Source organism: Trichosurus vulpecula, chromosome 5, assembly GCF_011100635.1.
Source record: "Trichosurus vulpecula isolate mTriVul1 chromosome 5, mTriVul1.pri, whole genome shotgun sequence".
Lineage (NCBI taxonomy): Eukaryota > Metazoa > Chordata > Mammalia > Diprotodontia > Phalangeridae > Trichosurus > Trichosurus vulpecula.
The window spans coordinates 297,102,887-297,122,791 of NC_050577.1; the positions used below are offsets into that span (position 1 = coordinate 297,102,887).

Here is a 19,905-nt window from a genome sequence, read left to right on the forward strand (position 1 = left end):
TCTGCTGCCTCTGAAGATGGACCCCTGCTTTGCCAGTCCTAGTCTTAAGAAGATGCCTCTGTTAGCGGGCTTGGAGGATCACCGATTTAGAGCTGAAAGGGGAATTAGATGGCCTCCTTTACTTTAATGCCATATAAATTTTCACATGTACTCACTATGTCTCCCATTTGAAAGACAAAACCTGCTCCTCACCTCCCGAAAGAGGTGACAGACTCAAGCTGCAGAATGAGACCAACATTTTTGGACATCGCCAATGTAAGGTTTTTGGGGTTTTTTTAAAAAAATTAAATTTATGTAAGATCCTTGTGAGTAGGAATTGTCTCACTCTTTGTACTTGTATGTCCAGCTCCTAGCTTAATGCCTGGTACAGAGTAGGAGCTTAATAAATCTTGATTGATTCTGCTTTGTGAAGGGTCTCTGAAGTCACTAGGACTGTCATGTTTGAGTCCTGGCTGACCAGGGCTTCTCTCTTTTATGTCCCTGGAAGAGTCCCTGGAAGGGACTGCTGGCCCCTTCTTAGTCACCTTGCCCATCACCCAACCATGCCAACCACAGACCTTTCATTGTCCTCAACACGGTGGCCTTGGGCCAAGCAGGGAACAAGGAAGTTGTCAGCACCTCGGACAGCGCCAGAGGTGAAGTTTATCTCTATACCTGTGTTGTCTTTCTCTTTAGAATGGAAGCTGGATGCAGGGGGTGATCCACTTTTATCCTGTATCCCCAGCACCCAGCCTGCGCCTGGCATGTAGTGGTGATTTCATGAATGCCTGTTTGATTCCAGGTACTAGAGCTACTTACAGGGGTATCCTTTGCAAAGGACCTCGATGGGTGTGGACATCTTCTTCTCACTAATACGTTCATACTTCTGCCTCTTGGTGGCTGCTTTGAGGCCCTGCCAGGGCAGGGAGCCCAGGTTGAAATACATGAGCACGTAACCCAAACTCTCCAGGTCATCGCGACGGCTCTGCTCTGTAGGGGGAGAGAGGGAAGGAGACAGTCAGGCACCAGCTCATAGAGCCAGGGAACAAAGAGAGAAAACACCAGAGGCCCCAGGAAGCAGAAGCCAGCAGTGCCGCCATTTTAAATCTGTCACCCCAGAGAGGCTAGACTTGGGTTTGAATCCCACTTCAGACACTTCTTACTAGCCGAGCAGGGTACCCATGGGCAAGGTCCAGTTTAATCTGGACACTCTCCATCCCTCTTTTGCATGCCTCCTGGAATCTCATAATCTCATCTGGTCCAGTCTCTTGGCCCATGCAAGAACCCCCTCTGCAGCCTCTCTGACTGGGTAAGGGTAGGGGAGAGTGGCACAGGTTGCCCTGCCTCTACCTCCCAGTTGGGGGCACTGCATTATGACCACCACCACCACCAGCAGCACTAATCAATGTTTGCTGAATGAATAAAGGAAGGCCCAAACCTCAGTTATGTATAGGTTTCAACACAGTTTGGAGGAGGGGTGATATCATTCATTCTCATGCCCATTACCCCACTTCAGGCCCTCATTTCCTCTTGCTTGGACTACTGCAAAAGCTAAGTGATTGCCTCATTGTCTCTCCCCCCCGCCCCCTCCCCAGTGAAATCTTTTTATCTTTTTTATGCACAGGTCCTTCTTCTTACACCCTCGATCCAAAATTGTCAACAGTCTTCACTGCTTAATCTCCCCGCCTAGGATAAAACCTGGACTCCTCAACCTGACATTCAAGGCTCCTTCCCTAGAGTGGTTCTAACCTACTCTTCCAGCCTTAACCCATGCTGCCCTTTGTACAAGTCCTGTGATCCAGCCAAAATCGGGCCACTCTACATTTCCTGAACAAGCTCTGCACTTTCCAGCCTCCGCACCTTTGTTCACATCATTCCTACCCCTGATCTAAGAATATCAAAATTCTATATCTATCCTTCAAGGCTAAACTCAGGGGTTAGCTCCTCCATGAAGGAGGGTCCCTGATCCCCCCGTATATTTCTGTGTATATGTTACATACTCCTCCTAGGCTGTAAGTGCTGTGAAGGGCAGGGATGCCTTTGTGGCTCCCCCAGAACCAAGTATAAGCCTATGCATGTAGTAGGCACTTAATGAATGAGAGAATTTGTTTGGCTTGACTCTGCATCTTTATTATGAAGGTTTCAGTTTTGTTTTTTCTTTTTTCCCAGCTGAGGGAAGGTGAGAGGGAAAGAAAATAAAATTTTGTTAAATAATTTTTTATAAAGAAATTAAAAATTAGAATAAAGGAATGAATAATTAGCTTAGCCTTTCAAGAAGCACCAGACCCCATCTGCCCAGTCCTGGGAACAACAAATGTCAGGCCAGTAAGACCCAAAGGATCTTGGGTTGGCTTCACTATTTACAATCCAGGTGAGATGTCCTCTAATGGCTCTTCTGGCTATAGATATCTATGAACTTGAGATTCTGTATGTCTATGGTTTATCACTTGACATGCCCACCTTTAAGTCCTGGGTGGCATCTCAAATTCATCATTTCCAAACATAAACCTATTACCACATAGGCTGGAAAGGTTGTGAACCAGCAGACTGTTGAGGCTCTGAAATGCCAGTCCGAGCAGTATGAACCCTACTTGAAGGGCAGCAGAGAAGACTTTTGAGCAGAAGAGTGACCCAACTATTTGAATAAGGCAAGTCCATATAGCAGTGAGATAAAGGTTGGAGAAGAGAGAACAGGGGAGGTACAAAGACCTATTGGAAGGAGGCCATTGTAATAATCTGGATAGATGGTTAGGAGGGTTTCTGTCACAAGGCAGCAGTCCTAATGGATCCTTTCTGAGCTTCGGTCCCTAGCTCAAGCCTTCCCTTCCTCCAGGAGGCTGCTCCCCTTGGGCTATTGTGAGGTCTCCCCTTCCTAGAGTTCCTCCATTCATTAACAGTCTGGACCACAGCCCTTTTGATATCAAATGGTGCTCCTTGTTCTATTCTTTAATAGTACATTAATAATAATTATATCATGTAAGATCGTGTTTACACACATGTGTAGTTGTTTGGCAGGATTCTTGAGGACAGAGCACACAGTAGGTGCTCAGGCAATGTTTTTTGAATGAGGCTACCAGTAGAACCTTCGCTGGCCTCCATCCATCCTGCCAGATAAAGCTCTCATCACCCCAACATTCCTTTGCTCAAATACCCTCAGTGGCTCCTTGTGAACTACAAAATCAAGTCCAAACCACCTGAATCTTTCCCCACTGACATGGTGCTCAAGGCCCTCCAGAAATGGGGCTCTGAATGGATTTTCCAACATTTGCCAGGCCTGGGGTCAGGAAGACTCATTTTCATGACTTCAGAGCTGGCCTTAGACACTCACTAGCTGACACTTAACCCTCTCTGCCTCAGTTTCCTCATCTATAAAATGAGCTGGAGAAGGAAATGGCAAACCACTCTGCCAAGAAAACCCCAAACAGGGTCACGAAGAATTGGACGACGCTCAACAACAACATTCCACGATGTAATACGGACTTCCACTCAAATGGAATAACTTCCTATCCCCTGAAGATATCCACATTTTTCTAGCCACCCTATCTTTACTCATGCTGTTCCCTCTACATAGAAAGTTTCCCCTAACCTCCCCTATCATTACCATCCCACTTATCATTCAAGGTCAGGCTCAAACACCACCAGCTTGACGAAGCCTACTCTGACCTCTTGCAGCCAAGAGTGACCTCTTCCTTACCTGAACCTGGCACTCCCCTCCCATATGCCTTTAGCAGGTGGTAATTCTCATTCTGGGTGTCTGGCTCTCTCCTCCTTACTCTCTTCCTTACTTATTGCAAGCTCCTTAAGGTCAGGGCAGGAGGCTAACATTCTAGCACACGGTTTAGGAGTTGTTGCTTTGTTTTTAAACAAATTCAGAACAATAGCTAACATTCTGGTTGTGCTTCAAGGATTGCAAAGTACCTAATGTGCTCCCTTGAGCCTAGAACAGTTCTGGATCCTGCTTATTATCCCCATTTTTACAGATGAGGAAAATGAGGTTGAGAGAGGTGCTTTGGCGCTGGTCACACAGCTACTGTTTGAAGCTGAATTTGAATCCAGATCTTTCTAGCTACAAGTCCTATTTTATGTCTGCCATGACAGCTGGCTGAATGAATGAGGAGCCAACATACACTCAGGAAGTTAGATTAGTTAGAAAAGAAAAAAAAGATTAATGGGCTTTGGGAGAAAGACTTGGACTGTGATCTAGAACTTCACAATATCATTATTTAGGACCCTAAATCTAGGGTCTAGAATAGATCCTTAGGTCTAGGGAAGGGAAAGCACATTTATATAGCGCCTAGTGTGCTAAATGCTTTACAAATATCTCATTTCATCCTCAAAATAACCCCTTGAGGTAGTTTCTATTTTTTAATTTGTTTATATATTTAATCTATTTTAAGCCCCATTTTAGAGTTGAGGAAAATGAGGCAAAGAGAGGTTAAGTGACTTGCCCAAGGTCACACAGCTAATAGGTGTCTGAGGCCAAATCTGAACTCAGAGCTGCCTGACTCCAGGCCTAGAGTTCTATCCACTGCACCACCGGCTGCCTCAGAGGCCATCTAGCCCAACTCTCTCATTTGACAGAGGAGGAGACTGAGGCACAGAGGGGCAGAGCCAAGTCCTCTCCCCACCATGGCTCTGGTGATATAGAAAGAGCACAGGCCCATCATTAAAAGATCCTCGCTCATCCCCCAGCTGTGTGACCCTGGGTAAGTCCCTTTTCATCTCTTCTGTGCTGAGCACAGACATAAGTGGGGTGGCCTATGCTGTTTCCTCAGTTATAAAATGAGAGAGTAGGACTCGATGACCTTTGAAACCCCTCCCCTCTCTAAAACCATGACCTGTATGACTCCAGTGACCTTGGGCAGGTCACTGGACCTGTCTGAGCCTAGGCTTCTTCCTCTGTGAAATGACCCTTCCAGCCTTAGAGCCAGGATCCTGTGATTCTGTGATGCTGGGCAAGTGACCCTCGCCTCCTTGTCTGTAAAACAGAGATTGGACTCCGAGGTCCTTGTCTAGGCTCCAATGAAGAGCATCTCTCAGCACAGGGAGAGAGGAGCCCTGAACTGTGTTGGAGGAGGGAAGGCCCACGCTGACAAAGGGCAGTGTTTATGTCCTTCCACGAAGTGTTATTTTAATGGCAATTAAAAAGATGGAGGGGAGGGAGCATCTGGAGCCATTTCAACAAGTCTCCTCCAGCTCCACGACCAAGATTGGTTTATACCTTGATTTTCCCCACAATAGAAAGGCAGGCACCAATACATGGGTAACAAGAATCCTTCCCTCCTGGTCCGGATCAAGGCTGATCCCCTGAGCTCTACCTCCTTTGCCTTCCTCCTTGCCCCAACACTCGCAGCCATAGTTTCACCCACGCAGTCTAGCTCAAGTCCACACTGGTGGAGGGTTCAAGTGTTCATCTTATCCACCTCCTTGCTTTCCAGCCCTGCCAGTGCTTTCCTGTGACTTTAGACAAGGCATTTCCCCAATCTGGACCTCAGTTTCTTCATTGGTCAAACTGACCTAATTAACTCTCAAGACTAGAAAAAAGGTTCTCTCGGGCAGGGAAGGACCTGCCATCTGCTTTCTCTTAAATCCCTTGTATAAGCTTAGCCTCATGGGGGTCATCGTCCTAGACCTTAGAGGTCAGCCAGTCAAATCCTAGAAGCCCAGCATTCAAGGATTGGAAGGGGCCTTGGGGCCATCAAGTCCCTAACACACCAAAAGAGCCTTCATTTCACAGATGAGGTAACTGAGGCCCAGTAGCACCAAATATTTGACTGGAATGTGAAGAGTACGACAAATTTTGATAAATAGAAGCTATTTCGAATGTCCCCAGGCAGTCCCCTATTTTGAACAACCTTGCATGAGTCTTTCAGCAAAAGGAAGAATCCTTTCTTGATTACTTCCTCCTCCCCATTTTTCACATCTTGGGTTTGCTAAAAGAGACATCTAGTTGCAGAGACCCTGCTAATAATGGGAGGGAGGCAGCAGAGTGTACTGGAGTGTACTGGACTTGGAATCAGGAGAGACCCAGGTTCAAATCCAGCCTCTGACACTCACTAGCTGTGTAATCATGGGTCAGTCATGTAACCTCTGAGCTTCTTCATCTATAAACTGGGGGAATGATGCTAGTACTTAGTTCTAGGGCTCAAATAAAAAAACGTTTAAAGCATTTTGGCAATTTAAAAATACAATGTTTCAGCTGTAAGGTCTTTCATTTTCATCTTTTTCCATGGGTTTCAGATGGAAGCAGGCTTGGGATAAGTTGTTAATTCTGCTGTTATTCTTTTAAATTTAATGTTCTGTGGACTATTGCAAAGGTAGATAAAATGACTCCTTTTTGCGATTGACTAAGAATGCTGGGACATAAGCTGCTTCTCCTTCGGATCATTTAAAGCAGCCTCAGGACAATTCCAGCAGCAGACAGGATGACATATACTTCATACTACCTACTGCTGCTGTTGTTAGTACTATAAATGGTACTACTGCAATGGGGGCTCAAGTCCGTAGCCCTAGCTTAGAGTGCACACGGACTCAAGAGGACAATCACACCCATGCTCAACCTCGTTCTCATTTTCCCCGGTTCAGGCCACTCACCAATGCCCAAGTGGGTGTTGATAGAAGCATAGCGAGCCGTGCCAGTCAGATTTTTGTTTTCCCGGTAGGGGATATGCTGGTGGGTGCGAGCGTCTCGGTATTTCTTGGCCAGGCCAAAATCGATGATGTACACCAGGTTTCCCTTCTTGCCCAGCCCCATGAGGAAGTTGTCAGGTTTCACGTCCCGGTGGATGAAGTTCTTAGAGTGGATGTACTCAATGCGGCTGATCTGGGGAGGAAGGGAGAGAGGGGTGGTAACTGCGAGCGCCCTGATTCCAAGGAGTTGAGAGAGAGAAAGAAAACTGGGCAGCAGTCGGTATTAGACCAGATCAGGAAAAGATCTGACCCCAACATGGCTCTCCCCTCCTCTCATAGCGATGCCTCCAGTTACTCTACTCTGTCCCCTGACCTACTCTCCTGCCTCTGGGTCCTTGCTCAGGCTGTGTCCTGTGCCTGGAATGCCTTCTTTCCCTTTCTTTATCAGTTGTATTCCTACCCATCCTACCTGTCCAACTCAAATGCTAATCCCTCCAGTAGGAGAATCTCCCTCCATTACCCTCTAGTGCTAAGACCCCACAGAGTAAAAAAAAAAAAAAAAAAGAAAGAAAGAAATATGCCCTCAAGGAGCTTCCACTCTATCAGAGGAGACAACAACACACATACATAAGGAAATATGATATATTCCAGGTCCAACACTTTGTTCCTCTTTAAGGTCTGCAAAGTGATTTACACATACTGTCTGCTCCTCCCAACAACCCTGAGAAGGAAGGAGGGGGAGGGGGTGTTGTTGAGTCATTTCAGTCACGTCTGATTCTTCGTGACCCCGTTTGGGGTTTCCTTGGCAAAGATCCTGAAGTGGTTTTGCCATTTCCTTCTCCAACTCATTTTACAGATGAGGAAACTGAGGCAAATGGGGTTAAGTGATTCGCCCAGGGTCACACTGCTTATAAGTATCTGAGGCTGGATTTGAACTCAGGTCCTCCTAACTATCTCCATTTTGAACATAAGGAAACCAAGGCCCAGAGAGCGGAAGTCATCTGCCCAAGATGGCACTCTTGGGAACCAGAAGACCAGAGACTCCCTCCTAGGTCCTCTGGTTTGTCCTGTGTTACCTCCCACTCCGCAAGACAAAGAGCCCTAGACTAGGAGTCAGGAAACAGCAGTTCTAGGCTCTCAGCTCGGGCGATTGTTGGCTGGATGACCTTAGTCACTTCCCCCTCTGGAGGCTTCAGGCTGCCCCCTCCTTTTAACCCAAACCCTTACTTCCCCTGAGGACATCATATCCCAGCAACCCTCACCACTGGAGGCCACTTGGCCTCCCTCAATGGCCTCCCCACAAACACTCCCTTCCACTGTCACCCAACAAACTTTCTTCTTTCAAAAGCATGAGATCATAGGACCAGAGATCCAGGACTGGAAGGCGCTTCAGAGGCTGTTTGTCCAAGCTTCTTTTACAGAGGGGGAAAGTGAGACCCCACAAAGTTAAGAGACTTGCCCAAAGTTACACATGCATGAAATCATAGAGCTGGGAGAATCCTCAGAGGCCATCTGGTCCAACCTCTTCATTTCAAAGATGAAGAAACTATAGACGTTTTAAACTCAACATGCCCCAAAACACTCATTATCTTTCCCCCTTGATGCTCTCCGGGGAGGTGACTGGCTTAATTAAGGGCATACAGAAAGTAAGCATCTGGGATGGGATCTGAACCCAGATCCTATAAGATCAGCTTCGGTCATCTCTCCATCTTGGCTTTTGGTTTCTACTGACCTTCAGGCCATTCTCCCAACTAATTCCAGTGACTGGCATCTAGCTTATGGTCTTCTCCATCTAATCCCCTGCCACTCCTCACGGAGATGTCAACATTTGACATTGTCGCCAACATCCTGAGCCCCAACAACCTGTTCCATCATACTCCATCTGAGCCTGCTGAATGTCCTTGGAGAAGAGACCAGAATAGGCCTAACTTCATGCACTTCCTCATCAGGGTTCTCATTAATTATTATGGTTGCGACTGTTTAAATCAGTAATGTTTCTCTTCTGTCCCCTCCAACTACTACTTTTTTTAGATTGAACCTGTGATCTTATTTATTGATGCAAGGAATTCTTAGTGAGGAAATCGTCTCTACCAATATAGATTAGGGCCTGATCGGCAACCCAATAATCTTGGAGAGCTTCCTGGAGGACCAAGAGGTCGCGTAATTTGCCCAGGGTCACATGGTCAGGATGCCCAGAGTCACACAGTGAGGATGCTCAGGGTCACACAGTCAGGATGCTCAGGGTCACATGGTCAGGATGCCCAGAGTCACACAGTCAGGATGCTCAGAGTCACATAGTCAGGATGCTCAGGGCCACACAGTCAGGATGCTCAGGGTCACACAGTCAGGATGCCCAGAGTCACACAGTGAGGATACCCAGAGTCACACAGTCAGGTTGCCCAGAGTCACACAGTCAGGATGCCCAGAGTCACACAGTCAGGATGCTCAGGGTCACATGGTCAGGATGCCCAGAGTCACATGGTCAGGATGCCCAGGGTCACACGGTCAGGATGCCCAGAGTCACACAGTCAGGATGCCCAGAGTCACACGGTCAGGATGCCCAGGGTCACACGGTCAGGATGCCCAGAGTCACACGGTCAGGATGCCCAGGGTCACACGGTCAGGATGCCCAGGGTCACACGGTCAGGATGCCCAGGGTCACACGGTCAGGATGCCCAGGGTCACACAGTCAGGATGTTTCAGAGGCAAAACTCAAGCCTGGGTCTTCCTGTCTCTGAAGCCATTTCTCTACTGTCTAAGCTACTCAGCCTCTCTTTCCATCTTTAATCTCTTTGTATCTTGTTCCTCACAGTGACTGCTCCAAACTCAGGCTGCCAACACACCCACACACCATCTCACTCCACTGAGGGTATATGGAGAACATCCAATGGCAGTTTCCTCCTCTGTCCCTCAGATGGCATCAGCATCTCCTTCCTCCTGGTTGCCAGTCCCCAGAGACAGGTTTTTCCCATTACCCACTAGATCTCCTCCCTTTATTTCCCACCTTGTCCCTAACTCCCTCCCGGCTCAGTTACTGCTGCCTGTCTTTTCCTTGCCACTGGCTTCTTCCTATCTACCTACAAACACACTCAGATCTTACTGATCCTTTAAAAAAAAGGTTTCCTTTGGCCTTTCTACGACATCCAGCCACATTCCGTCCTTTCCTCTCCATCACTGCTTAGACTTTCAAAATTTTGCAGTCTGTTTCATCACCATGTGTCAACCTCTCATCATCTGATTTTCATCCCCCATTCACTAGTGAAACTCATGTAAAGTCATAAAGGATTCATGAATGGCATGTGGGGAAACCTACCAGATTTGGAGGCAGAGGGCCTGGGTTCAAATACCAATGCTAATGCTTTGGAGCTGTGTAGCCTTGGGCAAGTCACAATTTTTCTAGGTCCCATTTCCTGGAGTATAAAATGAGAGGGGACTACACTCTACGGCCCCTGAGGTCCCCCTCTCTCACTCAATGAGGTAGCCTGACTCTTTACCAGGGCTAACCCCTGGACCTGCTCAAGCTACCTTGTTCTACTCCTTCTTCTCCAACAGATTGCCCCACACTGTCATCCTCCCCTGTTTCATGTTCATCCTCTCTCTGTCTACTGGCTCATTCCCTACTGCCTACACACATACCCACGTCTCCCCGATCCTGAAAAAACCCTCACTTGATCCTCCCCTCTCCCATTCATCTTATATCTCTTTGAGAGGGGTTGGGGAAGGCTTCCTGTAGAAGTTGGGACATAAAAGAAGCCAGGGAGGTCAGTAGTCAGAGCATTCCAGGCACAGGGAATGGCCAGAGAAAGCTCCCAAAGCCAAGATATGGAGCATCTTCTTTGTTCGTGGACCAGCCAGGAGGCCAAGGTCACTGGACCAGAGTACATGTTGGGGAAGGAGGTGTAGGGAGACTGGAAAGTGAGGAGGCGGCAGGAGTCAGCTAAGCCAATGACTTAAGAGACGACAAACATGAGGAAGAAGGGGTATGTGGTTTCAGCAGAGAGATCCGAACTCACCATCTGGTCAGCCAAGAGAAGGACGGTCTTGAGGCTGAACTTGCGGGAGCAGAAATTGAAAAGGTCTTCCAGGCTGGGGCCCAGCAGCTCCATCACCATGACATTGTAGTCTCCCTCTGCGCCACACCATTTGATGGAGGGGATCCCCACTGCGAGGGCCAGAGGGAAAAGAACATCACACCAAGGTCACTGATGATGGGAGCCCCAACTCTCCCCTGACAAACCCATCCCCCACCACCAGGGAAACCCCAAGCCCTGAGACACAGACCCAGGGATTCCCTTTGTCAAGGACTTCTAGGGTCACAGAACCTCTTCCCCAGGACTCTGGCAGCAAGGAAGGAGGTGGCTCAGTGATTCGCCCAAGGTCACACAATGAAGAATTACAAGAGCCAGGCCTTTTTCCCCTACATTGGGGCCTCCAGCAGCCTCCAGCAGAGGCTGTGTGTCCTCGAGGGCCCCACTCACCTCCTCCCTGCATCATCTTGTAAAACTTGCTCTCGATGTGCAGCTGGGGGTGCTTTGTTTTCACACATTCCAACTTAATGGCCACCTCTTCCCCAGAAGCGATGTTGGCACCTGAAGAGGGAAGCAAGGCAGGATAAGGTCAGAAAGAGATCATGGGACCATAGCTTTGGAACAGAACTGGGAGGGACCCTAGAACAGGGAACATCAGAGTTAAGAGGGGCCTTAGAACATGGAATGTTGGAGCTGGAAGGGAACCTTAGAACATGAAACGTCAGGGCTGGGAGGGAACCTTAGAACAGAGAATGTCAGAGCTAGGAAGGAACTTTAGAACAGGGAATGTCAGAGCTGGGAAGGAACTTTAGAACAGGGAATGTCAGAGTTAAGAGGGGCCTTAGGACACAGAATGTTGGAGCTGGGAGGGAACCTTAGAACATGGAATGTCAGGGCTGGGAGGGAACCTTAGAACAGAGAATGTCAGAGCCAGGAGGGAACCTTAGAACACAAAATGTCAGAGCTGGGAAGGAACTTTAGAACAGGGAATGTCAGAGTTAAGAGGGGCCTTAGGACACAGAATGTTGGAGCTGGGAGGGAACCTTAGAACATGGAATGTCAGGGCTGGGAGGGAACCTTAGAACAGAGAATGTCAGAGCTGGGAAGGAACTTTAGAACAGGGAATGTCAGAGCTGGGAAGGAATTCTGGAGAACATCTGGTCCAAAGCAGCCATTTCTACAGAGATGAAGCAACTTGTGGGGAGCATTCCCATTGTGTTTCAGGGTTCGGAAATATAACATCACTTGATCTTCACAGTAACCCTGGTAGATGCAGTATCTTTCCCAGGGTCACACAACTAGTCAGTGCCTGAGGCTAGATTTGAACTCAGAGCTTCCCAACTCTAGGTCCAGAACTCTAATGCCCCACATCATCTAAGTTGTCCAAGGTTATGGCATGTGGCAGAGCCAGGACTGGAACCCAGGTCCTCTGACTTCAGAAGCCCAGGGCACTTCCTACTACGCTACCCTGTCACCTCCGTTGTCTTTCCGTCTCCAGCACCTCCTTCGCACCTATTGCCAGCTGGTAATGCCATAGTGCACAGAGTACCGGGACTGGAGGCAAGAAGACCTCAGTTCGAATCCAGCCCCAGACAGACTAGCTGCAAAGTCATCATCTCCCTACCTAATCATAAGTACCACGAGGGAAGGAGGGATTCTATTTTATCTAAACAATTGTCCCTTACCCTGCACTGCATCACAAACTTAGAATTATGCAGGGGAAGCAAAGTAAAAGACATAATCACAGGAGAGGGAGTCTGATAGCACAATCTGGGGGTACCCAATGGATGGCCCATTTGTGCCATTGGGACCCACCAAATGACAAAGAACTCAAGAGAGGCCCCAGCACATTGGATGGACCTTCTGTGACTGCCTCAGGGGGTGACGCACCCCACGGATGAAACCTCAGACTCACCAGAGTATTTGAGTACCTCTCCCAGTCCCTAACCCAGCGCTGGCACACAGCAAGTGCCTAATAAATGCTTGCAAGATGAATGGCTAGGGAATGTTAAGCGGGATCTAACTTTGCAGCTTTGTCCTTATTTGCTCCCCACCCAAGTCGATGTCATGTATTTGTTCAGTAATGACCAATTGAATGCCACCCCACACACCCACCACCATGATAACACAAGGGGGTGAGACCCCGGGCGCAAAACCCAAAGGAGCCACTTCTTCTTCCTCCCATTCAGCCTTGTCCTCTCTTCTGTCATCTCTCCACACATCTGTCCAATCCTACTTGCCCTCCACTAGACCTGCTCTATCACCAAAGGTCCATTTCCATGGAACCACTCATCAACAAGTCATTCATTAAACATCTATTAAGCACCTACTAGGTTCTGAGCACTCTCCTAAATGCCTAGGGGTGATACCATTCCCACTTCCTTGTAGCTGATAGAATGTTAGAGCTGGAAAGGGGTTCTGAGGAAGAGGAGAGGGTAGTCTTACCAGAGTGGCCAGAACACTGGACATGGGGTCGAAGGGCAGGGTTCAAATTCCAGCTCTGCCACTTACTATCTGTAGGGTCTTGGACTAGTCACTTCCCCTTGGTACCTGAGCTCCTTCCTCTGTAAAATGAGGAGATTGGACTCCTGACTCATAAGGTATCTGAGCTCTAGATGGATGATGACCCTAATCCAAAGGGCTCAGCCTCCATCAGCCTCAGCTCTGGCAGACAAACTTAAACATGGATCTTCTTCATAGCGAACATATCCCCCAGGGTGGGAAACATGACCTGTGACTCCCCTTCTCCCACCCTAGGGTCCTTTCCCACCTGAATCTTACTCTCAAAGCTTCATCTGGAGCCATAGCAGCTACCCCTCAACAAAGGCTCCAGCCCTAAGCCAGGGCTTCGAGAGCACTAAGCTTCCTGGAGAACCTGACCACAGAGGCAGATGTCGGCCCAACATCTGGAAACTCTTCCTGAGAGTGAGAGCCATCCCGATGTGGAGTGGGGTGCCCGGGGAGGTGACCCACCCCATGTCATCAAACAGAGGCTTGTCTGGGCTATTGTGGGGGATGGGAGCTTTGTTCAGGCAGTAGTTGGACTCGATGGCCCCAGAGGTCCTTTCAAACTCTGCAGTTCTCTGGTTCCTTGGAACAGATCCATGGGACCTCGCCTTTGAGCCCCGGGCTTTCTCCTACGCACATTTCTCAGCCTTACTGCGGTCTAATTCCCAACTTTCCCACCTTGGTCCTGGAACCTGCTTGGTTCCCTGGGGTTAGAGACTGTCTACACCTGATCCCAGATTACCCATCTACCTTTGGCTCTCCTCGCTGCCACTAACTCTTGGTCCGTAGTTCTGGCACCCAACTCGTCCTTCCCCTCTCTGCTCCCATACATTCCAGGGCACGATAGTGTGCTGTTTCTAGGGTTTAGGACCACACACAGTTAAAACATAAAGAAAAAGGCTGTGGGAAAGGAAGAATACCTCCAGAAGAGAGATATGAGGGAAGGTACCTTTTCTCCTTTGTAGAGGTAGGAGGCAACAAAGGCAAAATGTCACACACACTGTCAGACATAGCTGATGTGTTGTTTAGTTCTGTTAAAATGCTTCCCCCACCCTACTTTTTAAATTTTCATTTTGCTATCCATCTAATTTCTTTCTTCCTTCCTTCCTCTCTCTCTCTCTCTCTCTCTCTCTCTCTCTCTCTCTCTCTCTCTCTCTCTCCTCTCTCTCTTCCTTTCTTCCTTCCTTCCTTCCTTTCTTTCTTGTCTCTCTCTTTCTCTTTCTTTCTTCCTTCCTTCCTTCATTCTTTCTTTCTTTCTTCCTTCCTTTCTTTCTTTCTCCTCTCTTTTTCTCTTTCTCTCTTTCTTCCTTCCTTCTCTCCTTCCTTCCTTCCTTCCTTTCTTGCTTTCTTTCTTTCTTTCTTTCTTTCTTTCTTTCTTTCTTTCTTTCTCTGTCTCTTTCTCTTTCTCTCTTTCTTTCTTCCTTCCTTCCTTCATTCTTTCTTTCTTGTCTGTTTTTTGAGGCTGGGCCTCCCTATCTCACCCAGGCTAAAAGTACGGTGGTTACTCTTGGGTTGGTCCCATTACTGATCAGCACAAGGAAGGGCAAGGAGGCAGATAAGCATTTATATAGCGTTTACTGTGTGCCTGGCACTGTGTCAAGCACTCTACAAATATTATCTCATTTGAGCCTCATGTCAACCCTAGGAGGTAGGTGCTATCATTAGCCCCATTTCGCAGTTGAGAAAACAGAGGCAAACAGAGGTTAGATGACTTGCCCAGGGTGATGTGGTTAGCCCATGTCTGAGGCCTCCCTGACTGCAGGCCCAGAGTCTGCTTCCTTTTCCTGTTTCCCTCACCTTAGGCATCTGGAGGCCACCATATTGGTGTGATTCGTTAGCCCAACTGCAAACTCAAGAGATCTGCCAGTCTTGTTCTCCCCCAGCAGTGGGATTCATGTTTTCCACACTCTGCCTGGCTTTTTGTTCTTTGTCACGGGGGGCACTTCTATGGAAAGGGGAGAGGAGAGGGCAATATTTGGAAATGAAGTAATGAAACAATTAAGAAAAGAGAGAGACTATCTATTAAGGACATCTCCCCAGTCCAGGCTGAGTGGATGCTCCTAGCTAGCTATTCTCGTCCCCTGGACCACTTGGGCTCTCCACAGAGCCCCCACCCGGTGTCCTCGGCTCCTCAGGTCCCAGGCTGCCCCCAGACAGTTTGAGATCGGCCACTAGAGTGCTCTGAATGGAACCTACTGGATGGCTCTGGATTCCAAGCCCGTTCCCAGCCAATTAGGGAATCTCCTGAGTACTCGGGGGGACCCCATTCCTATATGGTGGAGAGGATCCTCCCATCGAGGATATTAATGCAGGTGCATCCTTTGCCCAGAGGAAAGAGACTAATTTAATTAGGCGGTCCATTTCCCTCCAAGTCCATACAAGACAAGACTTCTCCTCAGATCTGCTGCCCAGCAGGCCCCCAGAAAAGTGGGGGAGGGAAACTTCCCCATCTCTCAGCATCTCCTCTACTTCATGAACTTAGAAAGTGGTCCAGACAGTCCCTCCTCCATGGCCCCATTTGCCTCCCAGCTGTCTGGCAAGATGGAGGCTCATAGATTCTATCTATGGGTCAACCACAGTTCCAACGTGCAATCAAAGACTAAACACGTACCTTCTTCTTGGTCTCGGTTTCCTCAGCCAGCAATGGGCTGAATGATCCAGGGAGGGGGTAGAACCACCCTCTCATCAAATATCTCTGAAACCAAGATAAGCTCACAGCCATGGAGGGTGCCTTTGTATGGCCCTATCTGGAGGGAAGACACACTCGACTATCCTGACACCCAGCTGAGACTCAACTATCCTGACACCCAGGCAGGACTCAACTATCCTGATACCCAGCCAGGACTCAGCTATCCTGACACCCGGCCAGGACTCAGCTATCCCGATACCCGGCCAGGACTCAACCATCCTGACACGCAGCCAGGACTCGACTATCCTGATACCCAGCCAGGACTCAGCTATCCTGACACCCAGGCAGGACTCGACTATCCCGATACCCAGGCAGGACTCAGCTATCCCGATACCCAGGCAGGACTCAGCTATCCCGATACCCAGCCAGGACTCAGCTATCCTGATACCCGGCCAGGACTCAGCTATCCCGATACCCGGCCAGGACTCAACCATCCTGACACGCAGCCAGGACTCGACTATCCTGATACCCAGCCAGGACTCAGCTATCCTGACACCCAGGCAGGACTCGACTATCCTGATACCCAGGCAGGACTCAGCTATCCCAATACCCAGCCAGGACTCAGCTATCCTGATACCCGGCCAGGACTCAGCTATCCTGACACCCAGCCAGGACTCGACTATCCTAATACTCAGCCAGTACTCAACTACCCTGACACCCAGGCAGGACTCGACTATCCCGATACCTAGGCAGGACTCAGCTATCCCTACTACCCAGCAGGACTCAGCTATCCCTGATACCCGGCCAGGACTCAGCTATCCCTGACACCCAGCCAGGACTCGACTATCCTACTACTCAGCCAGTACTCGACTACCCTGACACCCAGGCAGGACTCGACTATCCCGATACCCTAGGCAGGACTCAGCTATCCGACACCCAGGCAGGACTCGACTATCCCTGATACCAGCCAGGACTCAGCTATCCCGATACCCGGCCAGGACTCAACCATCCTGACACGCAGCCAGGACTCGACTATCCTGACACCCAGGCAGGACTCGACTATCCCGATACCCAGCCAGGACTCAGCTATCCCGATACCCAGGCAGGACTCAGCTATCCTGACACCCAGGCAGGACTCGACTATGCTAACACAGCTGCTCTAGGTCTCAGTTTCCTGTCCTGCAAAATGAGCTAAATGGCCTTCGAGGTCCTTGCCAGCTATAGATCTATGGCGCTATGATGCAATGATCCTTTGACCTCTCTGATCCTCAGTTTTCCTTCTGTGTAAAATGAGGGGCTCGGGCCAGGTAGCCTCTGGGGTCTTTTCCAGCTCCAAAGCATTGCTCTTACAATCTGAGCCGGCTCTCCAGCCTCCCTGACAAGGGGCTGGAGAGAGCTGGAAGCCAGGTGCACCGTGGGCTTCTTCTTCTCCGTCTGCTTCATGGCCCCACCGTCACAGGAGTCGGGGCTGGAAGGGGCCTTCGATATCATCTGGTTCAATTCCATCATCGTCATCACCATCGTCATCATCACGATGAGTAAGAATAATAACCGATATTTATAGAAACCTTCAAAGTTTGCAAAGCTCTTTACATAATTATCTCCATGGATCCTTGAAACAAACCTTTGAGATAGCTAGGACGGCTGTTATTATCCTCATTTCACAGATGGGAAAACTGAGGCAGGTAGAGGTCAAGGCACTTGCTCAAAGTACCACACCCAGAAAGCAGATGAGGGAGGATTTGAAGCTGGGTCTGTCTACTGGGGATCATTTGGCAGATGGGGAAACTGAGGCCCAAGTAGCCGCAGTGACTAAAATGGTCACCCAAGCCTCATGACTCTCGGTACAGGGTTATTTTCCACTAATAATTATAATTAGACGCAGCATTTATAGAGGAGCTGAAGGTTAGCAAACACTTTCCACACATTATCTCACTGGAGTCTCACTAACAACCCCGTGAGGCGGTCGATGCAGGCCACTTTTCAGATTCATCTGTAATTACCGCCATTGTGGCTATTTTACAGATGGGGAAACAGAGTCAGGGAGTCGGTAAAGTGACTGGCCCAAGGCCCCGCAGCTGGCAGGATTGCCCCAAGGCCTGACTTCCTGACATGGAGCCCATCATTCTCCAGATGCCGCAGGACCCACCATGAATCCCATTCTGTGGCAGGATGAAACACAAGAGACTTGGATGCCATCTCTTTCCTCTTTAAATAGTTCTCCCAGAGAACTGGGTTGATGTGAAAAAAAATGGCTTTTGGTTTTGACCAGTGATCCCATCACTGTTAGAAACTCCCTCTACCCAAGCAGGTCAGGTTGGGAAGGAGCTGGTCTTAAAAGTAGCCTGAGATACTCAGAGGTTAAATGACTTGTATGGGGTCACCAAGTAAATGTCGGAGGCAGGAGTCAAAGGTTTGGAGACTCCCTTCCCTGAGGACCATTTCCCCTCCTAGAAAGTTGCCAGTGGCCACTGGGAAGTTAAGTGACTGGTCCAAGGTCACACAACCAGTGTGTGCTAGAGATAGGACCGGAACCCAGGTCTTTCTGTGGTCAAGGCCCCTCCAAAAAACCCCAAACGGTCCCAGATTGGTAAATTCTTCCTGATTGAAAGACGATGTACAAAGCGACTCCAACATTGCAAATGGAAGGAACAACAAAACAATCAGAACTGAATTTTGAAATGATTCCTTTAAAGAGGTGGGGGACGATGAGTATGGAGTACTACACACCCTGCATGTCAGACTCAGTTGATATTTGGTTAGTTTGGCTCCCCTCCCCTCCCCACCCTCCTTTGTTTTATTCTTTAGTTTAATAAAGCACTGTCTGAGAGGGGGCAAAAACAAAGAAACGAAGTTGATAGAAAAATAATTTTACAAATGTTAATTTTCCTTGTAATTTGCAAGGCTGAAAGTGGTCCTTTTCTTAAAACCCATTCACAGACCCAATCAACCAACCAAAGAACATTTATGGGGCACTCATATTATTATCAACCACGTACCCTCTTCTCTTGCTAAGTGCTGGAAGCTACAAAGATAACGAAGCAGTGACTTGACCAAGGACCATTGGTAGTATGTGAAGAAATCAGGATTTGAACCCAGGCACCGTGACTCCAAAGTAGAGCTATCTCCAGTATCCCCCAAGGATGCCCACATCTCTAAATGGAGTACTCCACGTTCCCTCCCAAGTGGAAGGAGCAGAAAGGAAGATTTTGGTCCAGCCTTTCCAGAAGGCTACAGCCCTGAGAACCAGCCTAAGGTGGCAGCATGTCTAGGGGGTTAATGAGCTTCTCAGTACTGGACATCATGAAGCCAAGGTCCTCTCATTACTTGTTCATAGAGTCAATCATACATCCAGAACTAGACAGGACCTCAGAGGCCCAGAGAGGTGTCGCTCAGGTAATAAGAGCAAACGTGGTATTTGACCCTGGGCCCTCTGATTCCAAAAGCAGTGTCTCCTTACTCTGTACCCTTCTCAGAAGTAGGCAGAAAGGAATCCATGCTCAGGCTCAGGATGGATTGAGGCCTTTGAGCTTCCCTCCAGCTCTGAGATCCCAGAAATCCCAGCAGGGCCTCCTTGCTGTCTGTCACTTTCCTTCTCTCTGGGCCGTATCTGCCTCCCCTCTAAATGAGGGGGTGGACTCAGTGGCCTCCGGGTCCCTTTCACCTTCTATGGAGCAGCGGCAGGGACACAAGAGAGGTGGGTGTCCAGCGGAACCTACCAGACAATGGCCAGAAAGATCTGCACATGGCAGGCAGGCCAAAGGGCAGAGTCTTCCCTAGCAATGCACCAGGGGGACTAGAAGGCTATGGGGTGTCTGTGTGTGATACGCAGTCACTAGTGTGTGCGTGTATGTGTGTGTGTGTGTGTGTGTGAGTGTATGTGTGTATGTCTGTGAGTGTGTGTGTGTGTGTGTGTGAGAGAGAGATAGACAGATAGAGAGAGAGAAAGAGAGAGAGAGATGGGCAGTCACTAGTGTGTGTGTGTGTGTGTGTGTGTGTGTGAGAGAGAGAGAGAGAGAGAGAGAGAGAGAGAGAGAGAGATATGGGCGGTCACTAGACTGCCAAGTCCCTCCTCTCTCCACTCTTCTCTCCCACTTGCAGGGGCCAGAGTCCAGGAGGAGGGCCTGGCCA

At 48.9% G+C, this 19,905-nt stretch overlaps 1 protein-coding gene across 5 annotated transcripts in view; it reads right to left on the reverse strand.

Moving 5' to 3' along the window:
* CSNK1E (casein kinase 1 epsilon) overlaps positions 1-19,905 on the reverse strand; it is a 60,349-nt gene that overhangs the window by 13,205 nt on the left and 27,239 nt on the right. For all 5 annotated transcript variants that reach the window (XR_005010484.1, XM_036760170.1, XM_036760172.1 and 2 more), the window contains exons 3-6: positions 11,088-11,198; positions 10,623-10,771; positions 6,574-6,802; positions 799-969 (exon numbers count right to left, since the gene is read on the reverse strand). Coding sequence is in view for 4 of the 5 variants with exons in the window: in XM_036760170.1 (XP_036616065.1) it covers positions 799-969; positions 6,574-6,802; positions 10,623-10,771; positions 11,088-11,198 (660 nt within the window). In the remaining variant the exon portion in view is untranslated. The remainder of the gene's footprint in view (positions 1-798; positions 970-6,573; positions 6,803-10,622; positions 10,772-11,087; positions 11,199-19,905) is intronic.